Source organism: Xiphophorus maculatus, chromosome 8, assembly GCF_002775205.1.
Source record: "Xiphophorus maculatus strain JP 163 A chromosome 8, X_maculatus-5.0-male, whole genome shotgun sequence".
Taxonomy (NCBI): domain Eukaryota; kingdom Metazoa; phylum Chordata; class Actinopteri; order Cyprinodontiformes; family Poeciliidae; genus Xiphophorus; species Xiphophorus maculatus.
Genome location: NC_036450.1, coordinates 15,094,285 through 15,120,305, shown reverse-complemented (window position 1 = coordinate 15,120,305; position 26,021 = coordinate 15,094,285). Strand labels below are relative to the sequence as shown.

The following is a 26,021-nucleotide window of genomic DNA, read 5'->3' as shown; positions in this document are numbered from 1 at the left end:
GTCACGTGAGTGCAAACTTGGCCAAATGGGAAGGCGAGTCTCTGTAGTACACGCTTCCGACCGCCATTACATTATTACAATGCCTTGTAGGCTGGACTATGGTTCGCGGAAAAAAAAAAGAAAAAAGAAAAGCTTCAACGCTCACGTAAAACCTACACACACACGCATTCACAGAGAGAGAGAGAGAGAGAGAGAGAGAGGGTGACACATTCAGACTGCGCGCACGCCCATCGAGCAGTATAATAACGCACTCTGACAGATAAACAATGAGGAAGGAGCCGCTGCGGTTGAGGAAATCATGCACATGTTGGAGGATTTAAATCAACATTCGCACGGTTTCTCGACAAAATACACGGATGATGCGCGCTTTGTGAAGGAGCGATCTGCAGCCTTTCAGCGTAATCTTTATGTCAGAATCGGCGCCAGACGAGGAGGGTGACTTTTGACTTGGAAGTGTACACATTTACACACACACGCGCGCACAAAAAAAAAAAAAGCCCTATCTGACATTTTTTTTCTGCAACGCTGGGGCTTTTGTGGCTTTGAGAGGACGTTTCGTAATGATATAAAACTGAAAGGAAGGAAGGATTTTTTCAAACCTCCGTCTACAGCAGTCGCCTGCTTCTCGTTTTCCTGGTTGGTGGAGTGTCAGAGTAGTTTTTTCTTTCTTCTTGCCTGAATGGTTTAACCCATGATTTTTGGGTGTTATTGCTGGGAACCCGCTTGACTTTGTCCGCCAGGAGCAACGCAGAACAAGGAGGAGAAGTGTGTGTGCGTGGGGGGTGGATCTCTTTCTTTCTCGTTTCTTTTTTGTCTTTATGTTTTTATATTCATAAAGCTGTCGGGATCCTCGGATCGTTTGGTTCAGAAGCAACAGAGGGATTAAATATTCCTGCTCGCAGCGCCGTGTTTGTGCGAGCCAGACTGGCTTACATTGTGAGAGGAACGGTTGTGGCAAAGAGAAAGAAGGGCTATAAATAGCGCATGCAATTCTCAAAAACTATCACAAGTGGTGCATCATCTTGTGGAGCACACGGAATCAGATATCCTGCATAGCAATCGCCTTTTTTTTTTTATTGAGTTGATCTTTTTTTTTTTTTTTTTTTTTTTTTTTTTTTCTGGCAGCGTTTCTATTTAAAGTTTTGACGCGTAGAATTTCTACATATTTGGGCTGTTTTCTGGGAAAGGAGGAGAAAAGGAGTGGTTTTCTCATGGATCGGGGCGATTTAATGATGAAACTACATGCGGAAAGACTGATTTGGAGACAAGCCGATCTTCCTCTGTGCGTGGATTGAAATGGATCTATTATATGACAGTGATCGCATTTGGAATCGCCTGACCTGGATTGTAACAATGTTGTGATCTCTCTCTCTCTCTCCCCCCCCCCCCGCTCCCCACATCATCTCCCTCTCTCTCGCTCGCCCGCTCTTTCAACACACGCTTGGATTTATACGCACGGGCTTTATGGATGCATTGTGCACTTCGTTTTGAATACGCCCATTCTCTCATACCGACCATCCCGAGTCTATTATCCGCGGCTCTTGTAAGACTCGTACAAGGGAGCCGATTTGTCACCCCTGATCGGTGTTTGGATACCGATGTAAGGATTTCGACATGCCCTGCGCTCGCGACCCCAAAGGCGGACGATTATGACTGCAACGGCGAATTGGGTGGCTAACGGGGCAAGCCTTGAGGACTGCCACTCCAACATCTTCTCTCTGGTACAGTATCAATAAATCATGCTCGGCCAGCTATGATAGACAGGTCATGAGACCGTGGGAGGCACGCTTATATGTCTGCCTGCTGTCCAAAGGTGGACCAATTGGTGATGTTGTTATTGGGCAATCATTAACAGACATGCAAACTATCACATTTTACCACTAAACCTGTTAGATTAATCATTTCTGTGCAACCTATAAAGAAAAACTCATTTAAAAAAAAAAAATTCTAACAAATTACATTGGATGTTTCTTTGCATGCATTTGCAGATTCAATGTGTTCCAAGCACATATTGACACAAAAAGCACCAGATTTTTATTGTTATTAGCATCCTCTACTTTTACTTAATCATTTTGCTGGAAATCTTCCTGGAACTCTGTTGCAGTGCCAAGAAACTAACTCTCAAGGAAGAAGCCTTTGTTTATTATCTCAGGTTTCTTTCATTTGGTTTGAAAGAAAGAAGAACAAACAGGTTAACATGTGTGAAATTACTTCAGCAGGACATGAAGAGCAATGAAGAGTAGCAAAAAAAAAAAAAAAAAAGGAGTTCAAAATTTATGACAATAACATGCATAAAACGGAAGCTGCAAAAAAAAAAAAAAAAACTCTGTTGGACTCCATACGTGCAGTGTCATGTTTTTTTTTTTTTTTTTTTGCAGAACTCACTGGTTTTGAGGTTGCAGGCGACAAAGCGTCGTGTTTTTCACAGTTTTCCTCCTGCAATCAGAGAGTTAGCTGTCTTACCACAGTAAGCAGTCAAGTGTAAAGGCATGCAGGAGACTGATCTCAGACTGCCGAGAACCACAACAACATAGGGGTCCTGAGGGCTTTTCAGGTGATGGTGCAGGTTGCGAACCGGCAGCAGACTGTGTTACACTGCACTAAATGTGACACCAAAGCTATTTAAATACATCCCAGAGAATGTTTTTAATTAGAAACACAGACTTTTTTTTTTTCTTTTGAAATTTTGGGGCTTGAGCAGAACTTTTTGTTCAAAAAACATACATATTTGACACCAGGGAGAGAGGAATTTTAAAGTGCCATCGTTAACTATTCAGAAGCTTCTTGCATGAATTCCTCTGCACTGATTCTGATGCACATGCAGCATTGTGCATCTTAAATTTTCCTAGCTTGACACAGCTGAAAACTGTGATTGTGTCCTTGTCACCGTCTCATCCGGTGACAAGGAGGCTATTCCCTTTGTGGAAAAAAAAAAAAGCTCTCATTCACTCACTGCAGCTTTATTGGCCATCATGAACATCCTTTTCAAACTGAGGGTGAAAGAGACCATCAATCAGCCGGCTTGTTGAGAATATTTATGACTGGCAAGTGCCTCGGCGGTTACTAACTGGCGGGGTTCCTAGAGGGGAGTCCAAGACAGGACAAAATTGTAAAGCACACCGTGTGTACTGGTTTGAAACGGACGCAGCAGCGAAACATGTATCTTGATGTTGACACTTTAAGGGTCGGTGGTGTGGGTGGCATCAGTCTTTATAAATAAGGAACTCTTTCTTTTTTCTGCAAATACATTACAGAAGAAAAGTTGTTTCCATTTGTGGCAAATCGGCATAAATAAAACAGTTTTTATTGCAATTGTGTTTATCAGAAAATATGGACGCACTTCTTGATCTGAACCAATACTGACGGTTTGGATGAAGAGTGTTTGGCTTGGAAAGCGAAATCACTCAGTACTTCACACTCTGATCTCTAATTCAGACTGATCTATAAGTGAAGTTCTGTTTTTACCAGAGAAATCTTTAAACATGGCACTTTTCTTGCTGGCACATTGTTAGAGAAAGCTGTTCTAATACAGCTAAGCTATTTCTATCATAATCCCCCTGAAGCTTCTTGTTGGCAGCTTGCAAACTATAAATATTTATTTTTTATGACATTTACATAAAGCATAAAATGGTTTGACGATATTTAGCATTAGATCATTCATGTTGTATTTGATGTTAGTTTTCGACAGAATTATAATTTCTCTCAGTGAACATGTTTGATTTTCAAATACAGGAATCACACGCAAGCTTTGTCAGTTAAAGTTGCGTAAATGACAAGCAAGAGCAAGATTACTAAATATTATAGACTCTGATATCTGGGTTAAGATCTTTTTCACCTGGGGAATATTTACATTTTGTACTTTTACCTTTCTACATTGTCTTTAGCTTGTTCATGTTCAAGAAACACACATTAATATTGTGTAGTACCTCAACTGTTAACCTTAAAATCTATCTGAAATTTGCTATTGGCACCATGCAGCATTTAAATTTATTTGTATAGCTGATATAGAATCCTCTAATGCTTTGAAATGATAAACGGGATATTTTGTTTCTTTTTATTTTATTCAATACTTTTAATCATTTAAAAATAAATACTGCACAGAAACATGTTGCTTGTTTTCGATGACCTACTTGATCACAAAATATGCTAACAAAATGTAATATTTTTTATCTACAAAATAAAAAGGATAAGCCACAGATGTGATCCCTCACTTTTTCCGACTTGGATCCAAACGTAAAGTTTTTACCGTAGGAATCTACAGCATCCTGTCTTCCACTGTGAAGCGCATCTATAAATCCACATAGACACAAAGTCCATGGCTGAATTTAATGCAGTTTCACAGTTTACAACAAGAGGAAGTAAAATAGGCAATAATATGCTACTGAAGTTACAAGAAAAAGCCATAAAATATTTTTTTCATATGCACATTGTTTAAGAAAGCACAATATAGAAGTTTGGACAAAACAAAACACAACACATTTTTTCTTTATAATTTCTTGGAATCTTATTATTACCAGCATGCAGCCTTTCTGATGGCGTAAGATGTTGATCTGATCTTAAGCCATCAGATCAACATTAAATGCTTTGAAAGCTAAAAAAAAAAAAAAAAATCAAATGATATTAATCCTCAGTAAGCATGTTCCATCCATTAGATGGCCCACTGGCTCAGAAAATATGCTAATGCGATGTTAGCTTTGTCTGTCAGGGTTCCACAAATGATAAGGTGGGAAACTTCCTAACCTTTCCCTGTAGGTCATGATGGCTGCACTCTTAGATAAAGGTCTTGTAGCAAATTCTTGACAGGCTGTTAAACGGCATTCCAGCATGCATTAACCTTGTTCCTCACACCGATTTGCACCCCACAGCAGTAAAGAAAAACGCAAAACAACAGCTAACTAGAAAGCATAAGTGCCTATATTGTGGGGACTTTATGGGGGCAACAGCAGATTATTGTCAAGGCCTGTGTTAGATACTCTGGATCGTCTGCAATCACACAACCCACAGAACAACTGTCTTGTGTGCTGGTGATCAACCATCTGTGACAGAAAGCAAACTAGACCCTTGTAAGTAGGAGAAAAGAGCCGGGGCTGGTGAGTTGAAGTGGCAGTGAAGGAGGGAATAGGGTGGAGGAAGGTTTTTCAATGAGAGGCTGAAGGACTGCAGCAGAATCTGTTTTCATTTTAGGAAAGTATTATGACTGATGTGCATTTCCTGACTGCAAGCCTCAGCCTATTTGAGCAAGAAACTGAGAGTGAAAGAATGAGACAGAGCACGAGAGAAAATTAAAGAGGGAGACTGCAATGGGGGAGAGAAAAAGAGAGAGAGACAGAGAGAGAGAAGCAGAGAAAACAAACATCTTTCTGTGGACTGGGCAGGTTTCCTTTTAACACTGAGTTCCAGGCTGATTATGAAAGGCAAGGAGGAGACAGTTAAAGGCCACACAACACAGGAAGCCTCACTGTGTGCGTGTGTTTATACTGAGCACACTGTAAACCACGCAGACTCAGGAGACAAACTTCAAACAGCCATCATATTATACACACACAGACGCATTCACAAACACAAGTAGCGAGGAGAGGGAAAAATCCCGGTGCCCACACAAACATATGTACCACAACGCAGCACGTGCTGCATTTTGCACACGCGCACTCATATACCACTCCCTTTATCGCCCATATTTGGGCTTGTGAATAAACCCCGCTTCCCGACGATGCAGGTTTGTGCAAACAGAGGTAGACCTTAATTAAGGGACTTCTCCTCTCCTCTCAACAGAGGTGCGTGGAGTGCAACGCTGGTAATTAAGTGTCCTCATGTAGAGGTCTAATGTGATCAACTAGGAGGTGCTCATTAGCCCAACTGTATCCCAACAGCAATCTTCGCTTGTATAACGATGATGCTACTCTCTGGCGAGGAAATAAAGTGCTCAAAGATGAGGCTTGAGGAGATAGCTGCAGTGTGGTGATTTATGGCAGGTGAGTGGCCATGGCTTGTAAGGAGAAGCAGGTAATCAGGAGTGGTGCCTTTTTAATACATCCTGTTTGCATTTGCTCCTTATTAATGGTGGTGGAGGGTGCAGGGATGCTTAGGGATGAGAAAGAGGCAGTGCTTGGACAGAGTGTTTGCTGAGCTGATGAATTATTGGGAGTTAATGCAAACCTGGGAAACATTAGAAATGTAGTTATGCTTGTGCTCTTGCGATATTGGAGAGCTGAATCCAGAACAAAGGTGTTTTCTTACACTGAAAAATATGAATAGGTTTGTAGAGCCCTGTTTCACTCCAGCTGAAATAATAAATCATTTTAGTAAATCTTTGAAAGTACATATCAGGTGTAAATACTGGAAAGCCATTCTCTTAATTAGATATTGTGTAGAAGTATAAAGTACATTTAAAGGGGATGTGTGTCACCTTGAGACTGTTTAGTATTTAGCTGTAAAATGTCTCAGTGTTTACCTTGGTCAGGTTTATTTCAGGCTCAGTTATAGCATTTTAGGATTTAATAGTCATGTATGATCACTTAAGTACAAATGGATAAAACGTTTTAAATAGGAAAGTGGTAATTAAAAAAATAAATGTGTTGCTTTCTCTTTTTTCCTATTGAAAATACAGTCTATGTGGTGCATGTGCTTATTTTTCTTTGTTAATTATTTTCTTGAAATGTAGAGATACATAGTCATACTATTACTCAGACTTCACATATAATTTAAATTTAGACTTTATATTACACCCGTGCCCATTTAATTTGATTTTGACTCCTTTTTAGGAATAATATGAAACAAGAACCACAATCAACCAACAATAACTCTGAAAACCCAGAGAAAGCAGTTGATATTTGTGGAAGCCAAATAACCACATTTTCTTACAGGAAAAAAAGAACCTAGAAACTTTTATTTATAGGTTGCAATTTGATGCATGGTCAGTATGAAACGTACCTGGAAAAGGTTGGGTGTAAAAGAAGAAATTTTAAAAAGGCACAAACTGACGAATACTTCTCCATAAAATGCAGTTTATGAAGCTAAAAGATAAAGTATAAAATAGACATCAACGTAAACACATAAAAAATAAATGGACAAATAGATGATTAATTTTTATAGAGCCATTTCAGAGCATAAGTTTTTAAAGTGTTTTATAGAAATGACCTGGTCCATTTAAAATGTTGCTACTTGAAATTAGACCCACAATCAAATTTAAAGATAAACATAATTCTCAAGCTGCTTACAATATAAAGTTAGTGTTAAGACACTTATCGTCAATGTTTACCGGTTGTTAGGGACTATAAAGTTAGTATTAAGACATTTATCGTCAATGTTTACAAGTTGCTAGGGACTATAAAAGTAAATAGTTTTGCTAAAAGTTGTGTTAAATTGGCTTATAGACAAATTTTTAAAAAAACATTAATTTGTACTAGACAAGAAGAAGCAATCTTGAAATTGCCTGTGGCTCTAAACATTAGGCCAAAAATGAACTACTCTAAGTTATGACAGACTTTAGAGAAATGGATTCTCACATTACTTTGGAAATATGTGTTTTACATATTTACAGTTTGATTTATAAATCGTGCAATAAAGAGTAAAACTGCTTAGTCTAAAAAAGAGTCTATATTTAACCAGAGATATTCAGGCTGAATATAATCAGTTAGGCAACTGCTGTCTTGAAAAATGGACTGTGTGCTCAGTGCTAAGTAAGGAAAATTTATTTATATGTCACGACACGATGGCTTTTTTTTTTTTTTTTTGCTGCATGCAAAAGAAATACTCAAGCAGCTCTTATTTCTCATGCCCAATTAATCTCCAAGACAAAGCCACTTTGATAAATCACAGTTTGATCAAGATTCAAGGTTTCCCTTTTTTAGCTTGTTGTTCATCAGTTACATTCAGGTTGCACGCAGCAAAATAACTGTGAAATTGGTGGGGGAAAAAAAAGGTGAACAGAGCTGAAAAAAGGAGCCTCTTGTTCTGGAGAGGAGAGTCAATTTGTTCATCTAATATGATGTCACCAGAGCCTCCCATGAGATCATTCTCATTTATTTTATACATTCGCTCTTGGGTGTAGGCCACCCGAGACTGAGAGACAGTCCTGCAGCGAGAGCGATGAAGCAGGTGGACCCATCTTCTTTAAACCTGTCCGTCTCCCAGCTCGTCTGCTGACCATACACTGTTTGAAATTGTTGTGGTATTTTTTTTGCTTTGTTTTTTTTTCACCATCTGCATGTCTAATTAGAAACCATGCTGAGAAGCGGTTGCAGGTACATTAGGAATGCAGAAATGATGACAACCTCTCAGAGCAGAGGGGGAGTCACCTTCCTCTGCTCCGTGCTTGAAAAGCAACTGTTAAGTGTTTTGTGTTAAAAAATTATTTAGAATAAACAAAATCTTATGTTTAAAGATAAACATGAACATTTTAGGGATTTTTCTCTGTAGATGAATTCTTTATATCATTTCAATTATTCCTAAATTTTGTTAATTTTGCAGGATTTTACTTCCTTACCAAGTAAATGTGTGAAGGTCTAGTCAAACCTTTTTAACAAACAAAACTATACCAATACATAAAAAAAAGCTTTATTTTGGTATCCATTTGTTGTAAATGATGCTTGTATTAATTCAGTAAAATAAACATTTTAAAGCTGACAGTAAGAGCCTTGTGATTATGGAAACAGATTGTCACCTGTGGAGAAGTTGATGACATGTCATGGTCAGTTTTTCTCTTAATTTTTGTTATTTTGTTGTAACACATTATTTAAGGAATATGGCATCTACCCCCTGAAAAACAAGCTCCCATGCACACATTGCTCTGGTAAAATCAAATAAAATATGGTGCAGTGCTTGAGTCTAAATATTGGATTTTCCTCCTAGATTTCTTGTCATTATTTATCTTTTAATTACAATTCTCATTCAAAAGTGTTAACTGGTGTTATGTCTCGTAATGCCAGCTGATTGAGCTCCATTCTTGTGCCTGTTGTGATGTTATCAACTTAAGTACAAAGAATTTTCTGTCTTTTTTCCCTTCAGTGAAAATAAATGTTTGTATTTAGTGAAATCCAGAAGTGAAAATCAATAGTTCATTATCCTGCTTGTCATCGTTTATCTCTTAGTGATTTTAAGGCTTTTTATACATTCTCACCTGCGGCATTAATGCAGTTTATATAGTAATGATTGTATACAAATAATTATAGTATTTTGAATACAAGCACTCAGAACAAGTTGCTGGTATGGGAATTTTCTGATTTAATTGGATTGAAATGTAAATGTTACGACGGTGTGGATTACAGGTGACATTGAGACCATGCCACCGTCAAGGGAACAAAAAGTGCAGGTTTCCAAGGCAGCATCTTTGTCTTCTGCTGCATGCCCCGCGGAGCATCTCCATCTGGTTGATTCGCACTAAACAATCCACCCCCTACGCCCAACCTGTGCTCTTGGCTTTGCTTGCTTGCAGTTCAGACAGATAGAGCTGGCTTCACCTTGAGTATATATGAGGTACCTCCTACTAATCTGCCCCTGTCACTGCTGTGGGAATTCCTTGTCATCGCAATGGGAGAACAACCCGACAGTTTGAACATTGTAACTCAGAGAAAGAGAGAGAGAAAAACAGGCATTCGGGCTGCTGTAAAGAAAATGATTTGTGAGTCAGCCTCGCCGTGGGTCAGAGAAACAGGGTGGAGTGTAAGCTGGAAACAGGAAGGCCGGGATCTTCTCACTTCTGTTTTTACAACACATCTCTTTTCTGCTAAATTCTCCGGAGCGTAGTCATGGATCTTATCTGAGCAGCAGGCTTGTCAGAGCCCTGCCACAGAGGTGAAGAACAGTTCAAAGGCGGAGTGGGGAGAGCGGGAGGGAAGGAGGAGACGCGGGGCGGGAGGGGAACCACCGCTGGTCCCGGAGCTGGAATTGGGACAGGATGGGCTGGAGTTTTTTTTTTTTCCTTTTTTTTTTGAGCATGGTGGCTTGAGTGTGAAATATGTAAGCCCTGCAGTGCCAGCTGTGTTCTATTCTTAGTGCCTGCTGGTGTTTCAGCATGTGTGCAGGGCGAAAGAAGGCTGTGTGTGAAACAAGGATTGGCAGGAATGGGCGGGAAGTGGTGCCATCAAATGCCTGCGATAGCGAGAAAGTCAGCTCGTTAGCCGAGACATGCATACTAACCGCTAATATCACTCATGCTAAATAAAGTATGCTGTTAAATATCTCACTTATTCCAACGCAAATTGGGGTTTAAGACATATAAGTTAAGCTTTCCATTTTATGGGTTGAATAAATTATGTTTTTATATTATTTGTCAGCATCATTGTTATTTTTTAATGTACTGGTTATAATTCTAACTCCAATATGGCTGCCTCATGTGTAAAATGAAGTGATAGGTCTTTATTTACATTACTGACAGCTTACATTTCATAACTTGTAGTGCTAGTCCATACATCCATTAGTAAACATGCTGCTATATTATTTGAATTCAGAATATGTTGGGAAATACGTTGGGATTGGCTTGTATTGCTAATAGTATGCAACAATTATCAAATCTCGCTAATTCCCAGAACTTTAAGCATGCTTTTGTAGATATGCACATTAAATAAATATCAATTTATTTTTACCTTAAGTCAGTTTATCAATAAAAAGTTTATTTGTAAATGTTTTTCTTTTCGGTGTCTCCTCTCGTTTCCCTTTCAGACTTTTTTCAGTCATTTTGTCCCATTTAGTTTCTGATATTTAACATTTACAGCCCCTGTATATGTGAACAACATTGAAGAACTTTAATCTCTCTTGGAACCTGCGGGGGTCTAAATGGTAGCAAAGTTGTCAGGCTAGCCCTGCTCAAGATGTTGCTACACTGCCTTCTAATGAAGCCTAACTCCTGAAGCCCAGTGTTGTTTTCAAAGACACTTTTCTAAAACCATAAAATGTGCAAATCTTTTTTTTTGCGATCAAACAGGAGTAACTCAGGGAATTGTCTGCAGAAGACCTGTTTTCAGTCTCCTCACCTGGCTGCCTGCATATCGACAAGGACAATTTCTTTAAAGGGAGATACTGCCCCGCTTGTAACTGGGCAAATATTTTCTGCAAGCCAGACAGCTTTGCCGATATCATGGCTGGCTGGGATTCAGCAGCAGTTAGAGCGCTCTCAGGTTAAAGGATGTCAGCTCTGCGGAACGAGAGGGGGAGAGAAACAAAAAACATTAACGTTGCCTGGCGCGCTGTTGCAAATTCTAATTATCACGTGTTGATCTTCCATTGAGAGATTATCCGCAACCGATCGGACGGGTGCTTGATGAGAACAAACACATTATACACAGACGGTTGATTCACAAGCATTTGTGTTGCATTGATTCTCTCTGCTCTGCCGAACGGCGCTCTCTCCTGTTGTGAATTAAGACAGACGCTCATGATTTTTCAGATGCTAATGAAAATTTGTACAGCTCAATTTCAGTGCTGGCTTGCTTTACAGGATGAATGGGCAGTGCAGGACAATAGAGATGCAGACAGGTTTTATGGAAGTGTCTGAACAGGCGTGACAGAGTGAACTTGGGCTTTCTAGGGTGATCTACACAGACAGGTGCAGAGAAAGTTGTCTTGAGAATAATATATTGTGAGGCGCATAGGTTGCAGGATTGCTTGCATATTTGTATTGCTTGGCAGATGACTTCTAGCGTCAAGGCTCAGATTGGCAGCCACTCCCGGTTAGTAAGTAAACAACAGATTTGAGACAGCAGTCGGGCGAGTTGCAAGTTGGAACTTGTTCAGGTGTGACCTGTGGTGATGTTGACAGGCCGGCCCAGACTACGTCCTGCATGCTCCTGCAGAGGGTTATTTACTGTTTTTCCACTGATATTTTGATAGCAAATAAAAGAAAATTAAATGCTGACTTTTGCTTTGCTGTCTTTTTTGTGCAGCAAAAATAAATAAATTAAAAATCAATGCAGGAAATTGGAAGCCAAATGAGACATTTTTCATTCTGCTTCTGCTCCATTTGCCCAGTTTCAAGAACAATCAAACTGGCTGCTTCTTGTGGCCAATTCAGAAGCCACCATGCAGTGCTAATTGCACAATTATTGAACTAAAATTACCAGAGTAATTTTTAAACACAAGTTAAGCAGTTCTCTAACTGCTCTCAGTCAGTAATCCTGCTGTATGAAGCCATAATCATCTGGTAAATTTGAGCTCATGAATTCCAGCTGCAGGAGAACAAATTGAGCTTTTTGTTCTGCCCTAGAAAAGCCAACACACACACACACACACACACACACACCCACACATACACACAGATTTTTAGAGTACAGTAAGGGACTTACGTGTTATTTTTCTACTGTAACCCTGGCGACAGAAATCTCTAAACTTGAGCTTACTGAATTCGTACAGATGTTTTATGTTGCCTAGTAACTGTTTTTCCTCTCTTCTTGTTTTTCTTCTTTGTGTCTCTGGGCTTTTATTTATTTCTCTGCATCTCTCTTCCCTTCGTTGCTTCTAGTTTAACAAAAATTACAACAAAATTGTTTATTACCATGTGAATAATTTAAGCAGAGACCACCTGACTGTCCTCGATGCTCCAGTCGGTTTTATTCTGCTAATGGCTGTGGCATCCTATTGGTTCCTCTGCCGCTGTTCCTCCTGCCGCCTGCTTCTCTTTGTGTCAGGTGAGAGAAGTCGTGGCTCGGCGAAGGGCTTTCTGTCGCGTGATTGGCAGGTCTATCCGTCACTCAGCCCCTGGGACCCTCGCTCGCTCTAATTAGGTCGCTTGGCTTGCTCACCTCCCAGAGCTGGATGCTACAGCAGAGCACAGATCAAATGACAGCCCCTTGTTTTTGTGGGGGACGTTTAAAGGTGGTGGCAGAAGGTAGAGGGAAGGCATCTGTTTGGCGTCCACAGCAACCACACAGAAACCTCCTTTTTCACACGCATTGTGCTTTTCATCACTTTTGTTCCTGCCTCCTGTGTGTGATAATGTGCGTTGCTCTTGATTTGTGTTGCAAAATGCCATAGGGGAGTACGGCTCCTTGTGGGTTAATTTGATTTCATCGGGTTAATTGATGAAGGGGAGGGAGGGAGTCGATGCGTGGTCTTATTTCTGCCACTGGCTGTTCTAATTGGTGACTTCTCAGTGTTAGTTGTGCAGACTTTGCTTCAGACAATCTCGTTTTTCTTTATCTTAAAGAAAAAAATTAAACAAATTAGCAGAGGCTAATAAAGGATGAGGGCCAACTGGATATATTTGCTGCACAAACAAAATGCAATGCGATTTCATGCAGAACTTAATTGTTTTTTTGTGTTTTTTTTTATTTTGCATTTGCAACTGTCTGATCTGACACCACAAACAAAACATCTGAAGCCGAGATTGTGCAGATAATGTGCTGTCTGTCTGTAGTCTCTTTCACATTAAAACCAACCCAGCGTCGTGCTTGTTGATTACTTTATTTGAAGGAACAGCAAACAGTCTGGCGCACATCAATATGATAAAATTGCAAGTAGGTGGCTTGAGTCTTGGCACTGCTAGAATGAGGAACAGTGAACTAAATGTAAGCCACACATATCAGGTATTGGTAAAAGAAACAAACTTTGAAGTCTAAGCAATTATAATTACATAATATCACTTAGAAATAATAAACTTGTCTACGAAATTATTTTAACGGATCTTGTTTTCCCCTGGATATGAGCAGTTTCTCAAGCATCTAAACAGATTAGACATGGATGAGAAAGGGATACCTTTCATATTAAGTGTTTTGCATGTGCCAGAGTATGTAAAACTGCTGATATAGTCTCCCTCTCAATAGGCTAAAGTGGCTTCTTTGTTAGGATGAGGCTTTCATGTTGTTAGAAGTAGCACATCTGCTGGGATGCCGTATTAACCACAAACTCACTCAGATGTAAGATCAGTCGCATTAGCTGCACTTGACGTTGAATAGTGGCCGTAAGAAAGCTCAAACAGCAGAATGACGGGTGGGCTGGGCTGACGTGACATTCTCACAGTAAGCATGATAATCATGAGAAAGAATAGTTTCACAATATTAACACCAAAAATTTAAACCAAAATATTTAGCACAATCAAATTGAAGAAACTCTTTATGCTTCTGCTTTTTACGACTAACTGGGCAGAGTGTTACACATCAATAAGATGTTACTCTAAAGAGTAACATAAGCATAACTAGCTGTTATTAGGTGGTTAATTAGTCAGGATATCTGCTCAGGTAGCTAGCCTGCAGTTGGTTGCTTAAAGAAGACAGTGCTCTTAAAGCTGCAGTATGTAACTTTTCTAAAAATATGTTGTATTTTTAAACATATTTCTCAAAACTGTCACTATTGCTACTGCTATCTGCAGAAATACATAGAATGGTCAGAAGCAACCAATCAGAGGCAGAAGAAGGGTGTTAGCGCTGTAGATCACACTCATTTGCACGCTGCTTGGCGTAAGCATTTTGCACAAGCTTAGGATCGTTGGTTTGCTACAGCTGTGCTTATAGCAGAGAGAGAACTTACCGTTAAGGGAAAATTGTTTCCGACTGGCTTTTTGCGACCAGAGATTTTTCCAAACTGCAGGATTTGTGAAAAGTGTAGCTTATGCTCACATAGGCATGAACACACTGCAGTCACCACGCTCCTAGCTTTAATGGCACGTATCACGACTATTTTCTGTATTAAGAAGCTCAGTTTATGTAAAACTTTAGCTGTTTATGTATGTTGTTCATGCTACTACTAGTACGTAATTTCAATGTGTGGACGACACTAGGCAAAGTACTTTACTCTCCATGCAACTAGAGTTGTTAAAACAGTACTAATATCAGTGGTCTTTCTTATCTCCATTTTTATGAGCCCAAATAAAAATAAGTCATGCTTCCGGATTAGCTGCTTTGCAAACGCCAGACAATAGCAGGTCTTGTAGCATTGCGCCTAGTTATTTAAACTTCCCACACTGCATTTTCTTTTCAATGTTTTGAATATTTTCTTTGAAAGAAATCTAGTGAAAATCCACTAGAATATGTGGATTTTTGAAAAATACTGAAATAGGTGAATTCACAATTTTGAACCATGAGTAGATGGTCTACTGTATACCTCGTTTACCTTATTCCCCACTTGATTGTGACTTCCTATTGATAGTTACAACGAGAGTCCCATTTAAAAGGAAGTGACAAACACAGCAGGTAAAGAGACTGGTGAGCACTATCGCGAGTGGAAGAAAAACGACTACGAAGATTGTTTCTGAAAAGTAGAGTATGGGGAGATCCCCGTTTAGATGATTTATCTCTCAGGAACTACAAGAACAAGGAATCTGCATCAACATCTTGGTGAGAAATCACTTAGCTTGTTTTTTCTTTTTTTTCAGTTCTTCTATGAGTAATAAATGTGCAAATCAACACATCATCGCTCCTTATAAGGACATAGTCCAAACTGCATTTCTCTGACTGGAACAGCTAAGCCAACAAGGCTATGACTAAGAGAATGTGCTTGTCGGTGAGATTCAAGCACCTCAGATTTTTGAACAGTAAGGTGTAGGCCTTAAGCAGCGCATAAGCAAAACAAACACATATTTTCTTGGCTTTTTCTTCATGCATAGTAAAGAGTTCACATTTTGGTTCATCTTATATCAAGACAATTCTCTGACAGAAGGAGGAGATTTCCACTTCAAATCTTGTCTGTGCAATCCTTTCTGTGCAGAGTTAAGAGTTTTAATGTTTTAAAAACATCCATGTTTAGTGACTTACTGATTTTATATAGAGTTTAAGAGAGAGTTTGATTGTAATTGGTGGGTTACCTCATGTGCCTGTGTGTTGCACCAGTGAGCTTCCCAAGTTATATCCCACGTTTCGCCTGACACCAGCTGGATCAGTCTCCTGCTTCCACCTTAAGAAGGTAAACTATGAGAATGATGAATGAACAAATGCATTAACAGCAACTCATAGGGACTTTAAAATGAAGTCAGGGACACAAAAGTCTTCTTAATACCTTTCAGGAAGCACTTCACATATACAGTGTGCTGGAACCTTGAATTGTTCAAAACCTCAATTCAACTGGCAAAGATTTTTGAAAGACAAAACAAGATGAGCTGAAATGTTTTCATCCTGTAGAACCATTTCTGAAAGGTGCATTTCACAGATTCTGTTCTCTCAGCCTTTCTGTCTTTGCTGTCTTCAGGAAGATTTCCTTCTCATTTCAAGATTATTGGAACGACAAATATTTTAATCACTAGTTGGATTATTTCCTCATGTTCATTTCCTCACACCAGTTTCTGTGTGAGGAAAATATGCCACACATGAACTGCTTTTGATTATAGGCACGATACTAGAACCTTGAGATCTAAGCATGGTTGGGATAGAAATGATGATACATCCTGAACTCACGGTGGTGTCAGAGGTTTGATGAACTACTTGTAAAACAAATGTAGTGCAAAAGGATAGAAATGTTGTCATTTGTTGGAATTTTCTTTGAATGCTATACTGTAGAGGCAGTGTGATATATACTTGCTCTTTCTTAGCCTAAAAATATTCATTTTTCCTTCGGTGTTTACTTTGCAAAAAGACATAAAGAGGACTAGAAAAAGGCAAAAAAAGAGAGCAGAAGATTCTCCACATATTCAATAGGCATCTGTGACAGCGAGAGAGTGCTGAGAGATGAGAGTGAGAGTGAAGACGAGGTAGATAATAGAGGTGAGGGTAAGGTCAAAGCTCCAGTCCGTATTGGCAATTGAAGGAAAAAGCTCTTGTTTTTGGTTCTGCACTCAATCAGAGATTGAACTGGCGGACCTGCCGAACACGGGGCTTAGAGAAGTTCAGGTTTTATTGACAGAGAAACACAATCCACCACCTTATTTGTCTTTTCCTTTTTATGCCACTGCTTTTTTAAGAAGCAGAGAAGGATCTTTGACTTCTTGCCCAATGAAATGCAGCAGGGACTGAGATATGATCATGAGGAACATGAAGCAAATCAAAAATAAACTGACTCCAAACAGAGGACTTTTTTCCCCAAGTTATTTCTTCTCATATCAACCTTTATGATGTAATGCCTTTTCAATTTAGTAGTATTTGCCTGAAATATGGCAAATAACCCACTTTAATTTGTTTTCACACTGTCTTTATTACCCCTAATTGGATAAATTAAAGCTTGTTTCTATTTAATATATTTTAACTGGTATTGTAAATGCTCTGCATCTGTTTCTAAGTAGATTCAGTCAAATGAATTTACATTCCTGACAGATTTTCTGCTATGTGTTACAAGTGATAATGGTTTCAAAATAAATATGAGAACTGGCAGTCTGTTATCAGATAATTTGACACTGATGTTTATTTTTGCACACAGTCGTGTAAGCATGCAGCTATTATGCTTTACAAATGCATTCATACCCCTAAAACCTTTCACATTCTTCATGTCACCACAACAAACTTTGATGTGTTTTATTTGGATTTTATGTGACAGACCAACAAAAAGAAGTGCAAAAGTTTGAACTGGAAGGAGTAGTACGAATAATAAATGTGTGATGTTCAGTCAGTGCTTTGATGAGCCATGTTCTGCTTCAATCACAGCTGTAAGTCCTTTGGGGAATTTCTTTACTAGCTTTGCACACCCAGAGTTTGAACTGGAGCAGATTTTTGCAGATGTCAAGCATCTTTTAACAGTAATTTTTAGGTCTAGCCACAAATTCTGGATTTTATTTTGGTCTGGACTTTGACATAAATGGATCCAAAACATTCCATTGTAACTCTGGCTGGAGCTGTTTTACTGGTGAGAGGTGAACTTCTGGTCCTTTCTCAAGTCTTTTGCGCCGTCTAAAAGGTTTTCTTTCAAAATTGACTTGTTTGTAGTTCCATCCATCTCCTTTGAAAGAAAATCAACACCCACAGCATGATGCTGCTTCCACTATGTTTCACTGTAGGGATGGTGTGTTCAGAGAGATGTGTAGGGTGGATTTTTTAAGGCCAAAGGTCAATAGACAGCTTTCTTCCACATGTTTGCTTTGTCCACTGCATGGACAAAGCACAAAAGGATTCTTATTACTTTTACTTCAACAATCTTTTTTTCAAATTTTTACGACTTTAGCTTTTCTTATTTTTGGATGACAGTGAGCATCACATTTGATGTAAGATGTTCAAACTGTGGGATACAGTTTTATAACCAAATTATGCAATTCTTTGTGTTTCATAATAGCAAAAATATTATGAAAAGTCAAATTCCTGAACACCTTTGCGAGAGGCAATAAATTAACATAAATCGGCAGGCGGATCTCAGCTTTGTTCTCTGATGCATGACTGTACATCAGCTGGAAAACCACTCTGCTTCCCAAACACAGAAGTGTTTTTCAAGCACTTCTGTTCTGCTCATTCTCATAGCTGCTCAGCGGGATGTGGGCGTGCAGCATCGGCGTTACCGTGTCTGGATGCTGCCTGCAAGCATGTAACTGCAGCTCTTTTCCCTTTCCTGCAACTGTGCCCCTGCTAATTATTCAGAGAAGTTCAGCAGGGTGTTAGGACAGCATTTTCCACATGGCCGATAAATACACAGCACCTGTGTTTGCACAGCCTCTGGCCACCGATTAAACCAGGAAATATAAATGATCTTATAAGCTGCTAACAGCGAGCCTTTTTTTTTTCTTTTGCTACACTACAAAAATGAAAAGAAAAAAAAAGTGTTTCACATTGTTATTTGACAGTGAGGAATAATGGATGAGACTCTTTTCACATTCGTGTCATGAAAGGGGAATGTTTCACTATGATCATAAAACATGCATCATATAGATTCTGAGAGATGTATCTTGAGGTGTTTCAACCAGTTTGCACGCATATCATGATCTGGTACCCATCTTAGGCAGTTTTAGTGAAATACTATTAATTAAGCATATTTGCCTATTCATGGATTCCTTTAACGAGAGGAAGAAGATTGAAATATAATATTTATTACCCTTCTAAAATATCTTATCATCATCCGACTGATGTTGGAATCTAGCTGAAACGAGCACAGCTCCTCTCTCATCTCTTCCCGTTTCGCAGGAGAGAGAGAAAAAAAATGTTTCCGAGATGAGTAATTTTCTGTCTTACATGTCTGGAGAGGCCCATTTATCAATGAGTTCGAAGGAGAGCTTGTTTTGCTTTTTAACACAACTGGTGTGCCTTAGCTGTGAATATATTTCCTGATGTCTTGCTTGCCCCCCTCAACCCCTGTCTTTGCCTTAGCATTCAGTGGTTGGCAGACAGCTGCGCCAAACACTGGAGGAACTTTTGACATTGACTGGGAGTGACGAGGCAGTGCAAGCAGATGTCTTTCTCTTTGCTTTGGGACAAACAGCATCCTTGACCTTGTCATGGCTAATTTTAGTGCTTGGCTTATCACAGCGCCAATGTTTATGTCTTTCATTACACATGCTGTCATTACAGGAGGGACATCCTTGTAATTATGGGTGCACTCTACTGTTTGGATGCTCATAGGGGTCATGCTAACGGCTTAGTGTGTGCTCACCTTTAGGATGCTCAATTGAAGGTTAGATCTGTAGAAATCAAATGTTTCATGCAGATCTTTTATTTTTTTTGCACTTAAATTGACATAATCATGCTTAGTGCTTTCCTCCACAATCATCAAACCTGAGTAGCGGGCTTTTCTTCATCCACTCAAACACTCTGCAGGCTTTGTTTTCCTTTGAGCTGCCTCTTTCTACCTGTTCTAGTGTGAAAATGGGTCAGTATTTTTCTGTTCTCGGTTGTCGTCGGATGGCTCGGTGCCCAGGCTAGTGTGCCAAACACGATCCTCACAGCTGGGTGGACACAGGGGAGAAGAGGAGGGCAGTGCAAAGTGTTGAGAGACCCCGGCCCCTCCACTTCTCCCCCGCCCCTGCATGCCAAATCTCTTTCCTGCTCTGCAATGCCTTTTGTGAACCACACTCATTCATGCACAGTTGCACACACAAAGACACAAATAAAAATAGTAAAAAGTTTCCCAGGCACAGAAGGATCAAGAGTGTTTTCATGGAAAAAAATGGAGTAGGCATCTGTTTCTGATTAAACAGAAAAAAATACATTTGTAGCAAGACATCTACTTCCATGTTTATCAACGGCATTAAATCCATATAAAATTTTTCTGATGAATTTGAATTCTTTGTTTTCCAGATTCAAATATAACTTCAGTGATTTTTAAAATAAAGAGCTGGGTGCACATGTTGGAATTTTATGGGTTTTTTTTTGTATTTTGCACAGTTTTAAAACTTTTCATACACTCCTAATAATACTTTCTTAAATGTCACTTAGTTTCCAAGTGCAGTCACTTTCTGGAGAAAAGTTTTATTGTAGCGTCTTGTTGGTAGCATCGTGTGTCTTATTCAACACAGATGTGTTACTTTTGCAAAATTTATGGACCTTGCATTGAAAACCAATAATGAATACCAGGAAAGTAACAAACGGAGGAGAGATCTACCAAGTTCTGACAAGAAAAGCTGTCAAATGTTTATCCAGAATTTTGCAAGAACCTGGCTGATGGCTACAAACGCCATGAGGTTTCTCTGCAATTTGCTAAGTGACATGAAACCAAATATTAGAGGGGGATGTTTGTATTTATTTGAGCATGTATGTATAATTTTGACAATGTGTGGATTAGAGAAAATCCACAGAAACCTCAGCCGTGTGCAATATGTATTACGTATAGTCATTCCCCCCTGAAAAAGGAATCAGAGATTTCTAAAAGTCAAAATTTTACGTAAATATTAGCTTTGATGAGCATATGCAAACTTGTAACTTGGATCCTTTACTGGTAAAAGCAACACAAACAGTATCCAGATAGTATTGTTTCTTCCTCCTTCATGAGTCAACATGCTGGTTCTTCAGCTTGACTTCACTCAGCTGTTCCTCTCATATCCATTTTTATGCCTTACTGTCTCTCTCCTCCTCTCCCTCTGCAGCGATTACACTATTTAGTCTTCCTCAAGTGAAGCGATGCCGTGTGCGAGGTTCTAACAGCTTATCAGTGAGACACTGACTGATCTTAAACATTTTCACAAGCCTTGTAGTCATGTAAACAGGAAGAGGGCAAAAGCTGACAGCGACTGTGGAGTTATTGATGGAAACAAGCTCTGTCTGATCAGCATTTTTATCTGAAAGCACAATATGTAAAAAAAAAGAAAAAAAAAGAAAAAGCAGACTTCACACTAAAATCAGATAATGGATTTACAAGACACTTAGTCTTGTAAACCTTTGAAAAATCTGTTGTTGTTTTTTTAATACAAAAAAATTTAAAAGATAAATCACTGAAAATGTTTTATATATATATAATGTGACATTTGAGATGTACAGTTCTACTAAAAAAGAGACATCCGTGAGAAACAACGGAATGAAAAAGCTGAAGTGGCCTGGTTGCATTTGCACACTCATAAACTTATCAGCATCCCACATCTAGACTTAGCAACATTTGCATTCGCTGCCTGGCAAAGGTTGTCTGAATACCTCAGATTATAAGGACATCTCTAAGCCATCTGCAGGTGGCATCACAGGTTTCATGACATCACAGGTTTCTGGTAAAATTTAGCACCAAGCTAAATGCCTATAGGTCATTCCTAGAGAATAATTGTCCTCTCACAAAGTTCTTTGATTTGGGTGTATGCTTTGTGGATTTATAGCTAAAATCTGAAGGTTTGGAGCAAAAACTGAAATTATGAACTGTTCATAATTTCATCACTTCACTTAAGAAGTCCTATTTCTTTTGAAGAAACCTAACCCCAGTTCTGTGTGAGGTAGCTGGTTTATTCTCACAGAAAGAATAGCCACAACAATCTTTAAATTATTAGATATTTTTCAGGAACATCCAGGAATGCCTTTCCAAACTGTATGATATGTGTTATGATACGTCCAGAAATCCTTCCCATAATTTCCTAATACTTCTCCTCACTGCTATATAACCAAGTGTCTAAATTGAGTTTTGTATTTGCAGCAGCTGTGTCTCAGGGCTGTCCTGATGTTAGATGTGTGTGTTTATAAAGAGATCTGATGCTTTCTTTCTGGAGTCCACATTTCTAAAGATCTTCACAGCATGCTTAGAAACTGTTATCCTGCCCCTTAGGAAGCATACACAAACGCAACGGAGGAATGTTCATTACAAGTGTATCTACACATGACAGCATCTGGCTTGGTTTCAGTTTCCTGCTACACTTTATGGAGTATTTACATACAATAATAAAACGTCCCTCTTAAGCATCTGATAAACAATAACTAGATGGCTGATGTTCCTTTTCTCCTATTTCTTTTTTTTTACAACAACCTTGTGTTGCTCCTAAGCTGTTGTGTCCTTGTGATAAGTTCATTTTGTTGCAGTAGAATGTTGTGAGGAAAGTAACATTTTTGTAAAGGTTGTGGACAAATGTTTGGAAAGGTGAAAACTTCTGGAGATAATAATGAATTCATTAGTGCTTTGTACATTAGCCTGGCAGCAAATGAACCAAAGAAGGACTCAAAGTGTCAGTCATTCTGCCATGTGGCTCACTGCCCAGGGCATCATCCAGCCAATGAGCAGCCCCTGATTTTGGAAAATCGATTGATCAGTTTTGCCCTGCAGAATGTTTATATTGCTGATATGGAAGGTCTGTGACAATGAGACATGCCCAGCTGTGTTGCCCAGTATTATAAGTGTAATAATTGCTACTAATATGAAGTTGGTGTCTTATTTAGAGCCTTTAAAGTGCAACACACATCAGTGACATAGAAATTAAGCTTTAATTACTTTCTACCTAACAGTCCACACTAGCAGGTGCTTTTTGCTATCGATGAAAACCTGCAGAAATCGTTTCACTGACTGATTGATGGGCACAGCTGTTAAGCTGAACTTCCATGGCAATATAGATGGCCGCATCCTAACGAAAGTCCCATTTTTCATGCAGCGCTTGCTGCTCTGTAGTCACTTTCACCCATACAGTCTTATAGTTTAGAGAAGTGCTGGAGTATGCTCTGTCAGCAACATCCATGCACAGCATGTGTCATAACTCTGCTTTGTCTCTTGTCAGCACCAGTGACGTCATGTTCTCAATGACAACCAGTTGGTTTAATATTGAAAACTTCAGCTTCTTTGTATACTTATCTGTGACATCTGACATTTTATTAATTATAACCTCATTGCACCATGGCCTACATATTTTGATCACCGGTAAATGTTTAGTGTCCAACTCAAAGGGATATTATTGTGTAAAATTTGAATATTTTAAAAGATTTTACACTGGAGTTTTTTTCCCCATACCATTTCATTGACTACTTGTTGGAAAAATAAGGTTTACTTAAAGCAAGATGTGTTATATAAGGCTTTATTGTTCTGTGTGTCTGGTAACTGTGCTCAAGCTGACTTGGGGCATCTTACTGTTTATAATAGCAACACCACACACAAGCGCGCAGCTACAAGCAAAAATTATTCTGAACAGACTGTAGTGATAACATTGCCTAACAAGAACTAATTTTTAGCTTGTTGAATAGCTAAACATTCACTGCTGCAATGCTTTAATCATTACTCTCCTCTTCCAGGCGGAGCTGACGGGCATCAAATGGCGCCGCTACAGCTTCTGCAGCGGCGGGGAGTACGGGCCCGTGATCTCGGCCCCGGCCCAGGATGACCCGGTTCTGCGCAGCTTCATGCACTGCGTGCAGGCCAACCTGCTGTGCGTGTGGCGACGCAAGATCAAGCCCGATGCCAGGGAGTTGTGGATCTTCTGGTGGGGCGAGGAGCCCGACTTCTCTGATGTCATTCATCATGAGCTGAAAGGTGAGAAAGCAAGGGATGGGAAAGAAAAAAGTGTGACAGAGATGAAGGATGAGGCTCGCAGCTCTGCTCTATCCGTCTCAATTATTTTTTCATCCCATCGGTCTTTACCTCAGCTTCTATTGTGCTCTCAAAGTTTGGGTTAGAAGCTTGTACACGAGGCATAATTTGATGGCTGCTCTTTATTACACTGCGCTTGCTTATATAGACTGGGGAAATATTGCATGGGATACAGCTATATTGTGGTTTTAGAAGGTTTTTATGAAAAACTGGCTGCAAAAAAATATAATATGGAGGTGCATGCCAGGGATGTGAGCCGCTTGAGTGCCAAATGGATCTAAGCATTAAAGTGTGCCTGAACATAATACACTACATGAGCCGCAGAGGCTAACATATAGCAAAGTCAATATTCAGGTTATTTAGTCGGCTGCAGATCGCAGTTGCTGTGCTGTTTGTTCAAGATGTTCTGGAGACATTGATCTGTTTTCTGTGGCGCGCTCCTGTTTTTGAGCCTCATATAGCATAAATGTGAAATGTGTTTGGTTTGCAAACTCAAGCATTTTTGTGCTGCTTCAGGAGTATCGCTGTGATGAAGCACAGAGCGACAGAGTTGGGGTTTTTTTTCTCTCCCCTTGCTACTGTTTACCGGATACCTGGATTTGTGCCGGTGCGTGTTAGTGAAAATTACACTGCAATATCTCACTTTGGAGAGTGCTACTGTCAGCATTATTGTCCCTATTTATAGAGACATTTGCATTATCTCCCTGCGCACGTGTATGGCTGTCCAACATATCGACCGAGCCACAGGAAGACAGTGGGAGACGGGGGGAAAGGAGAGGGATTATAATGGGCTTGGTTTTGCAGAACAACAGCCAGGAGGGGAAAACAGGTATATTGGTTTGAGAGGTTGAAGCATCAGTTACCTAATAAGCTGACTTGATGTGAAAAGGCCTCTCAGGGGCTGCAGTAAGTATTTGCCAAATGTTCTAACTGCTGCTGCAGGGAGAGTCCTTTACTCTGTACAAATGAGCAGCAGAGAGTTATATTTGCATCAAGCTGTACTTACGTACAAATAAGTGCACCATCCTGCAGTGGTACACAATGGCCTCCCTGAATAATGTATTTTGTCGTTCTTATTGATTTTGAAAGATCCACACGGGCTACTAACTATCATAATAACACAATGAGTCAGTGTGGCGAGAGGAGGAGGTAGCGATTTGATTTTGAGAGCAAAAACTTCATTACCTGAAGCCATAAAACGAGTATGTAGGAGGGCAAAATTTTAGCATTACCTCACCAATTTACGCGCTGCTAATGGCTGCCGAAAATATTGATTATGACTCTCTTTGAGGTCCAGTAAACTTGATAATAACTGAGACAATTCTATTACATTTTATGGCTATAGATTCGGAGCTGCTGCAGTTGTGTCACTGCTTTCAAAAAGTGTGATTTTATTTGTCTGTTTATTCATTCAGACAATAAAGACGTAACCAGAAGATTGGCGTGAAGGACTTTTTTCCCCCCCCATGTCTTGGGTTTATGGAAATTTTTTGCTTTTGGAAAAATTTATTGTAATCTTATATTGTTTGAGCTTTGTTGTTTCAAAACCTACTGTAATGTTTAGGTTATTAAAAAGTACATATTTCTAAGTACAAAGTTGGTTGTTGAAATGATTACTGTTAAAGCTCACCGACTGCAAATCTACTACTTATAAATGGACTAAGCTTACATAGAGCTTTTCCAGTTAAATTTCCAAAGCGCTTTATACTATTACACATTTAGTAGCAGCGGGAAAGTTTTTATAAGGGTAAGCTCACATACAAAGAATTATGTTTTACATTGGACTAATAATAACACCAATCAGAGTTTTGCAGCTGAATTCACAGTTTTTTGTAAGAACTATGATTATCATTGTTCAAACTTCAGTGTCCATTAATTTTCTCTAATAGTCTCTTTAAAACTGGCTTTGACTCATATTTTAAAATAGTAAAAAAATTATATATGAATTTGACTTTTTATTCTACTGCTAATAATGTTAAGCTTTGCATGGTTAGCATTGCTACCTGTAAACACAACTTTCCCTGTCTATTGGCTATAGAATATGGACCTTTACACTTGTTTTGACTTTTCAAAGGATAAAGCAGAGCAACTTTGTTGTATTTTTTTTTTATCTTAAAGTTTGAATAAACCACAGACATGGCTGAACATGTCTATATCACACAGTTACATCTTTTATCAGCCCACCTATACCAAAATAGCTAACTTTGACTCTTCTTTGCTCAGTAGACCTTATTGAAAAGGAGTTGTGTTAGTGCAATCTGCGAGCCTTTAAGCAT

General features: G+C 39.2%; 1 protein-coding gene across 2 annotated transcripts in view; it reads left to right on the top strand.

Moving 5' to 3' along the window:
* The first annotated feature begins 216 nt into the window (after positions 1-216).
* med13l (mediator complex subunit 13 like) overlaps positions 217-26,021 on the top strand; it is a 94,386-nt gene continuing 68,581 nt past the window's right edge. For both annotated transcript variants that reach the window (XM_023338211.1, XM_014470496.2), the window contains exons 1-2: positions 217-1,721; positions 23,451-23,688. In XM_023338211.1, coding sequence (XP_023193979.1) covers positions 1,650-1,721; positions 23,451-23,688 — 310 coding nt within the window. In that variant the 5' untranslated portion in view covers positions 217-1,649. The remainder of the gene's footprint in view (positions 1,722-23,450; positions 23,689-26,021) is intronic.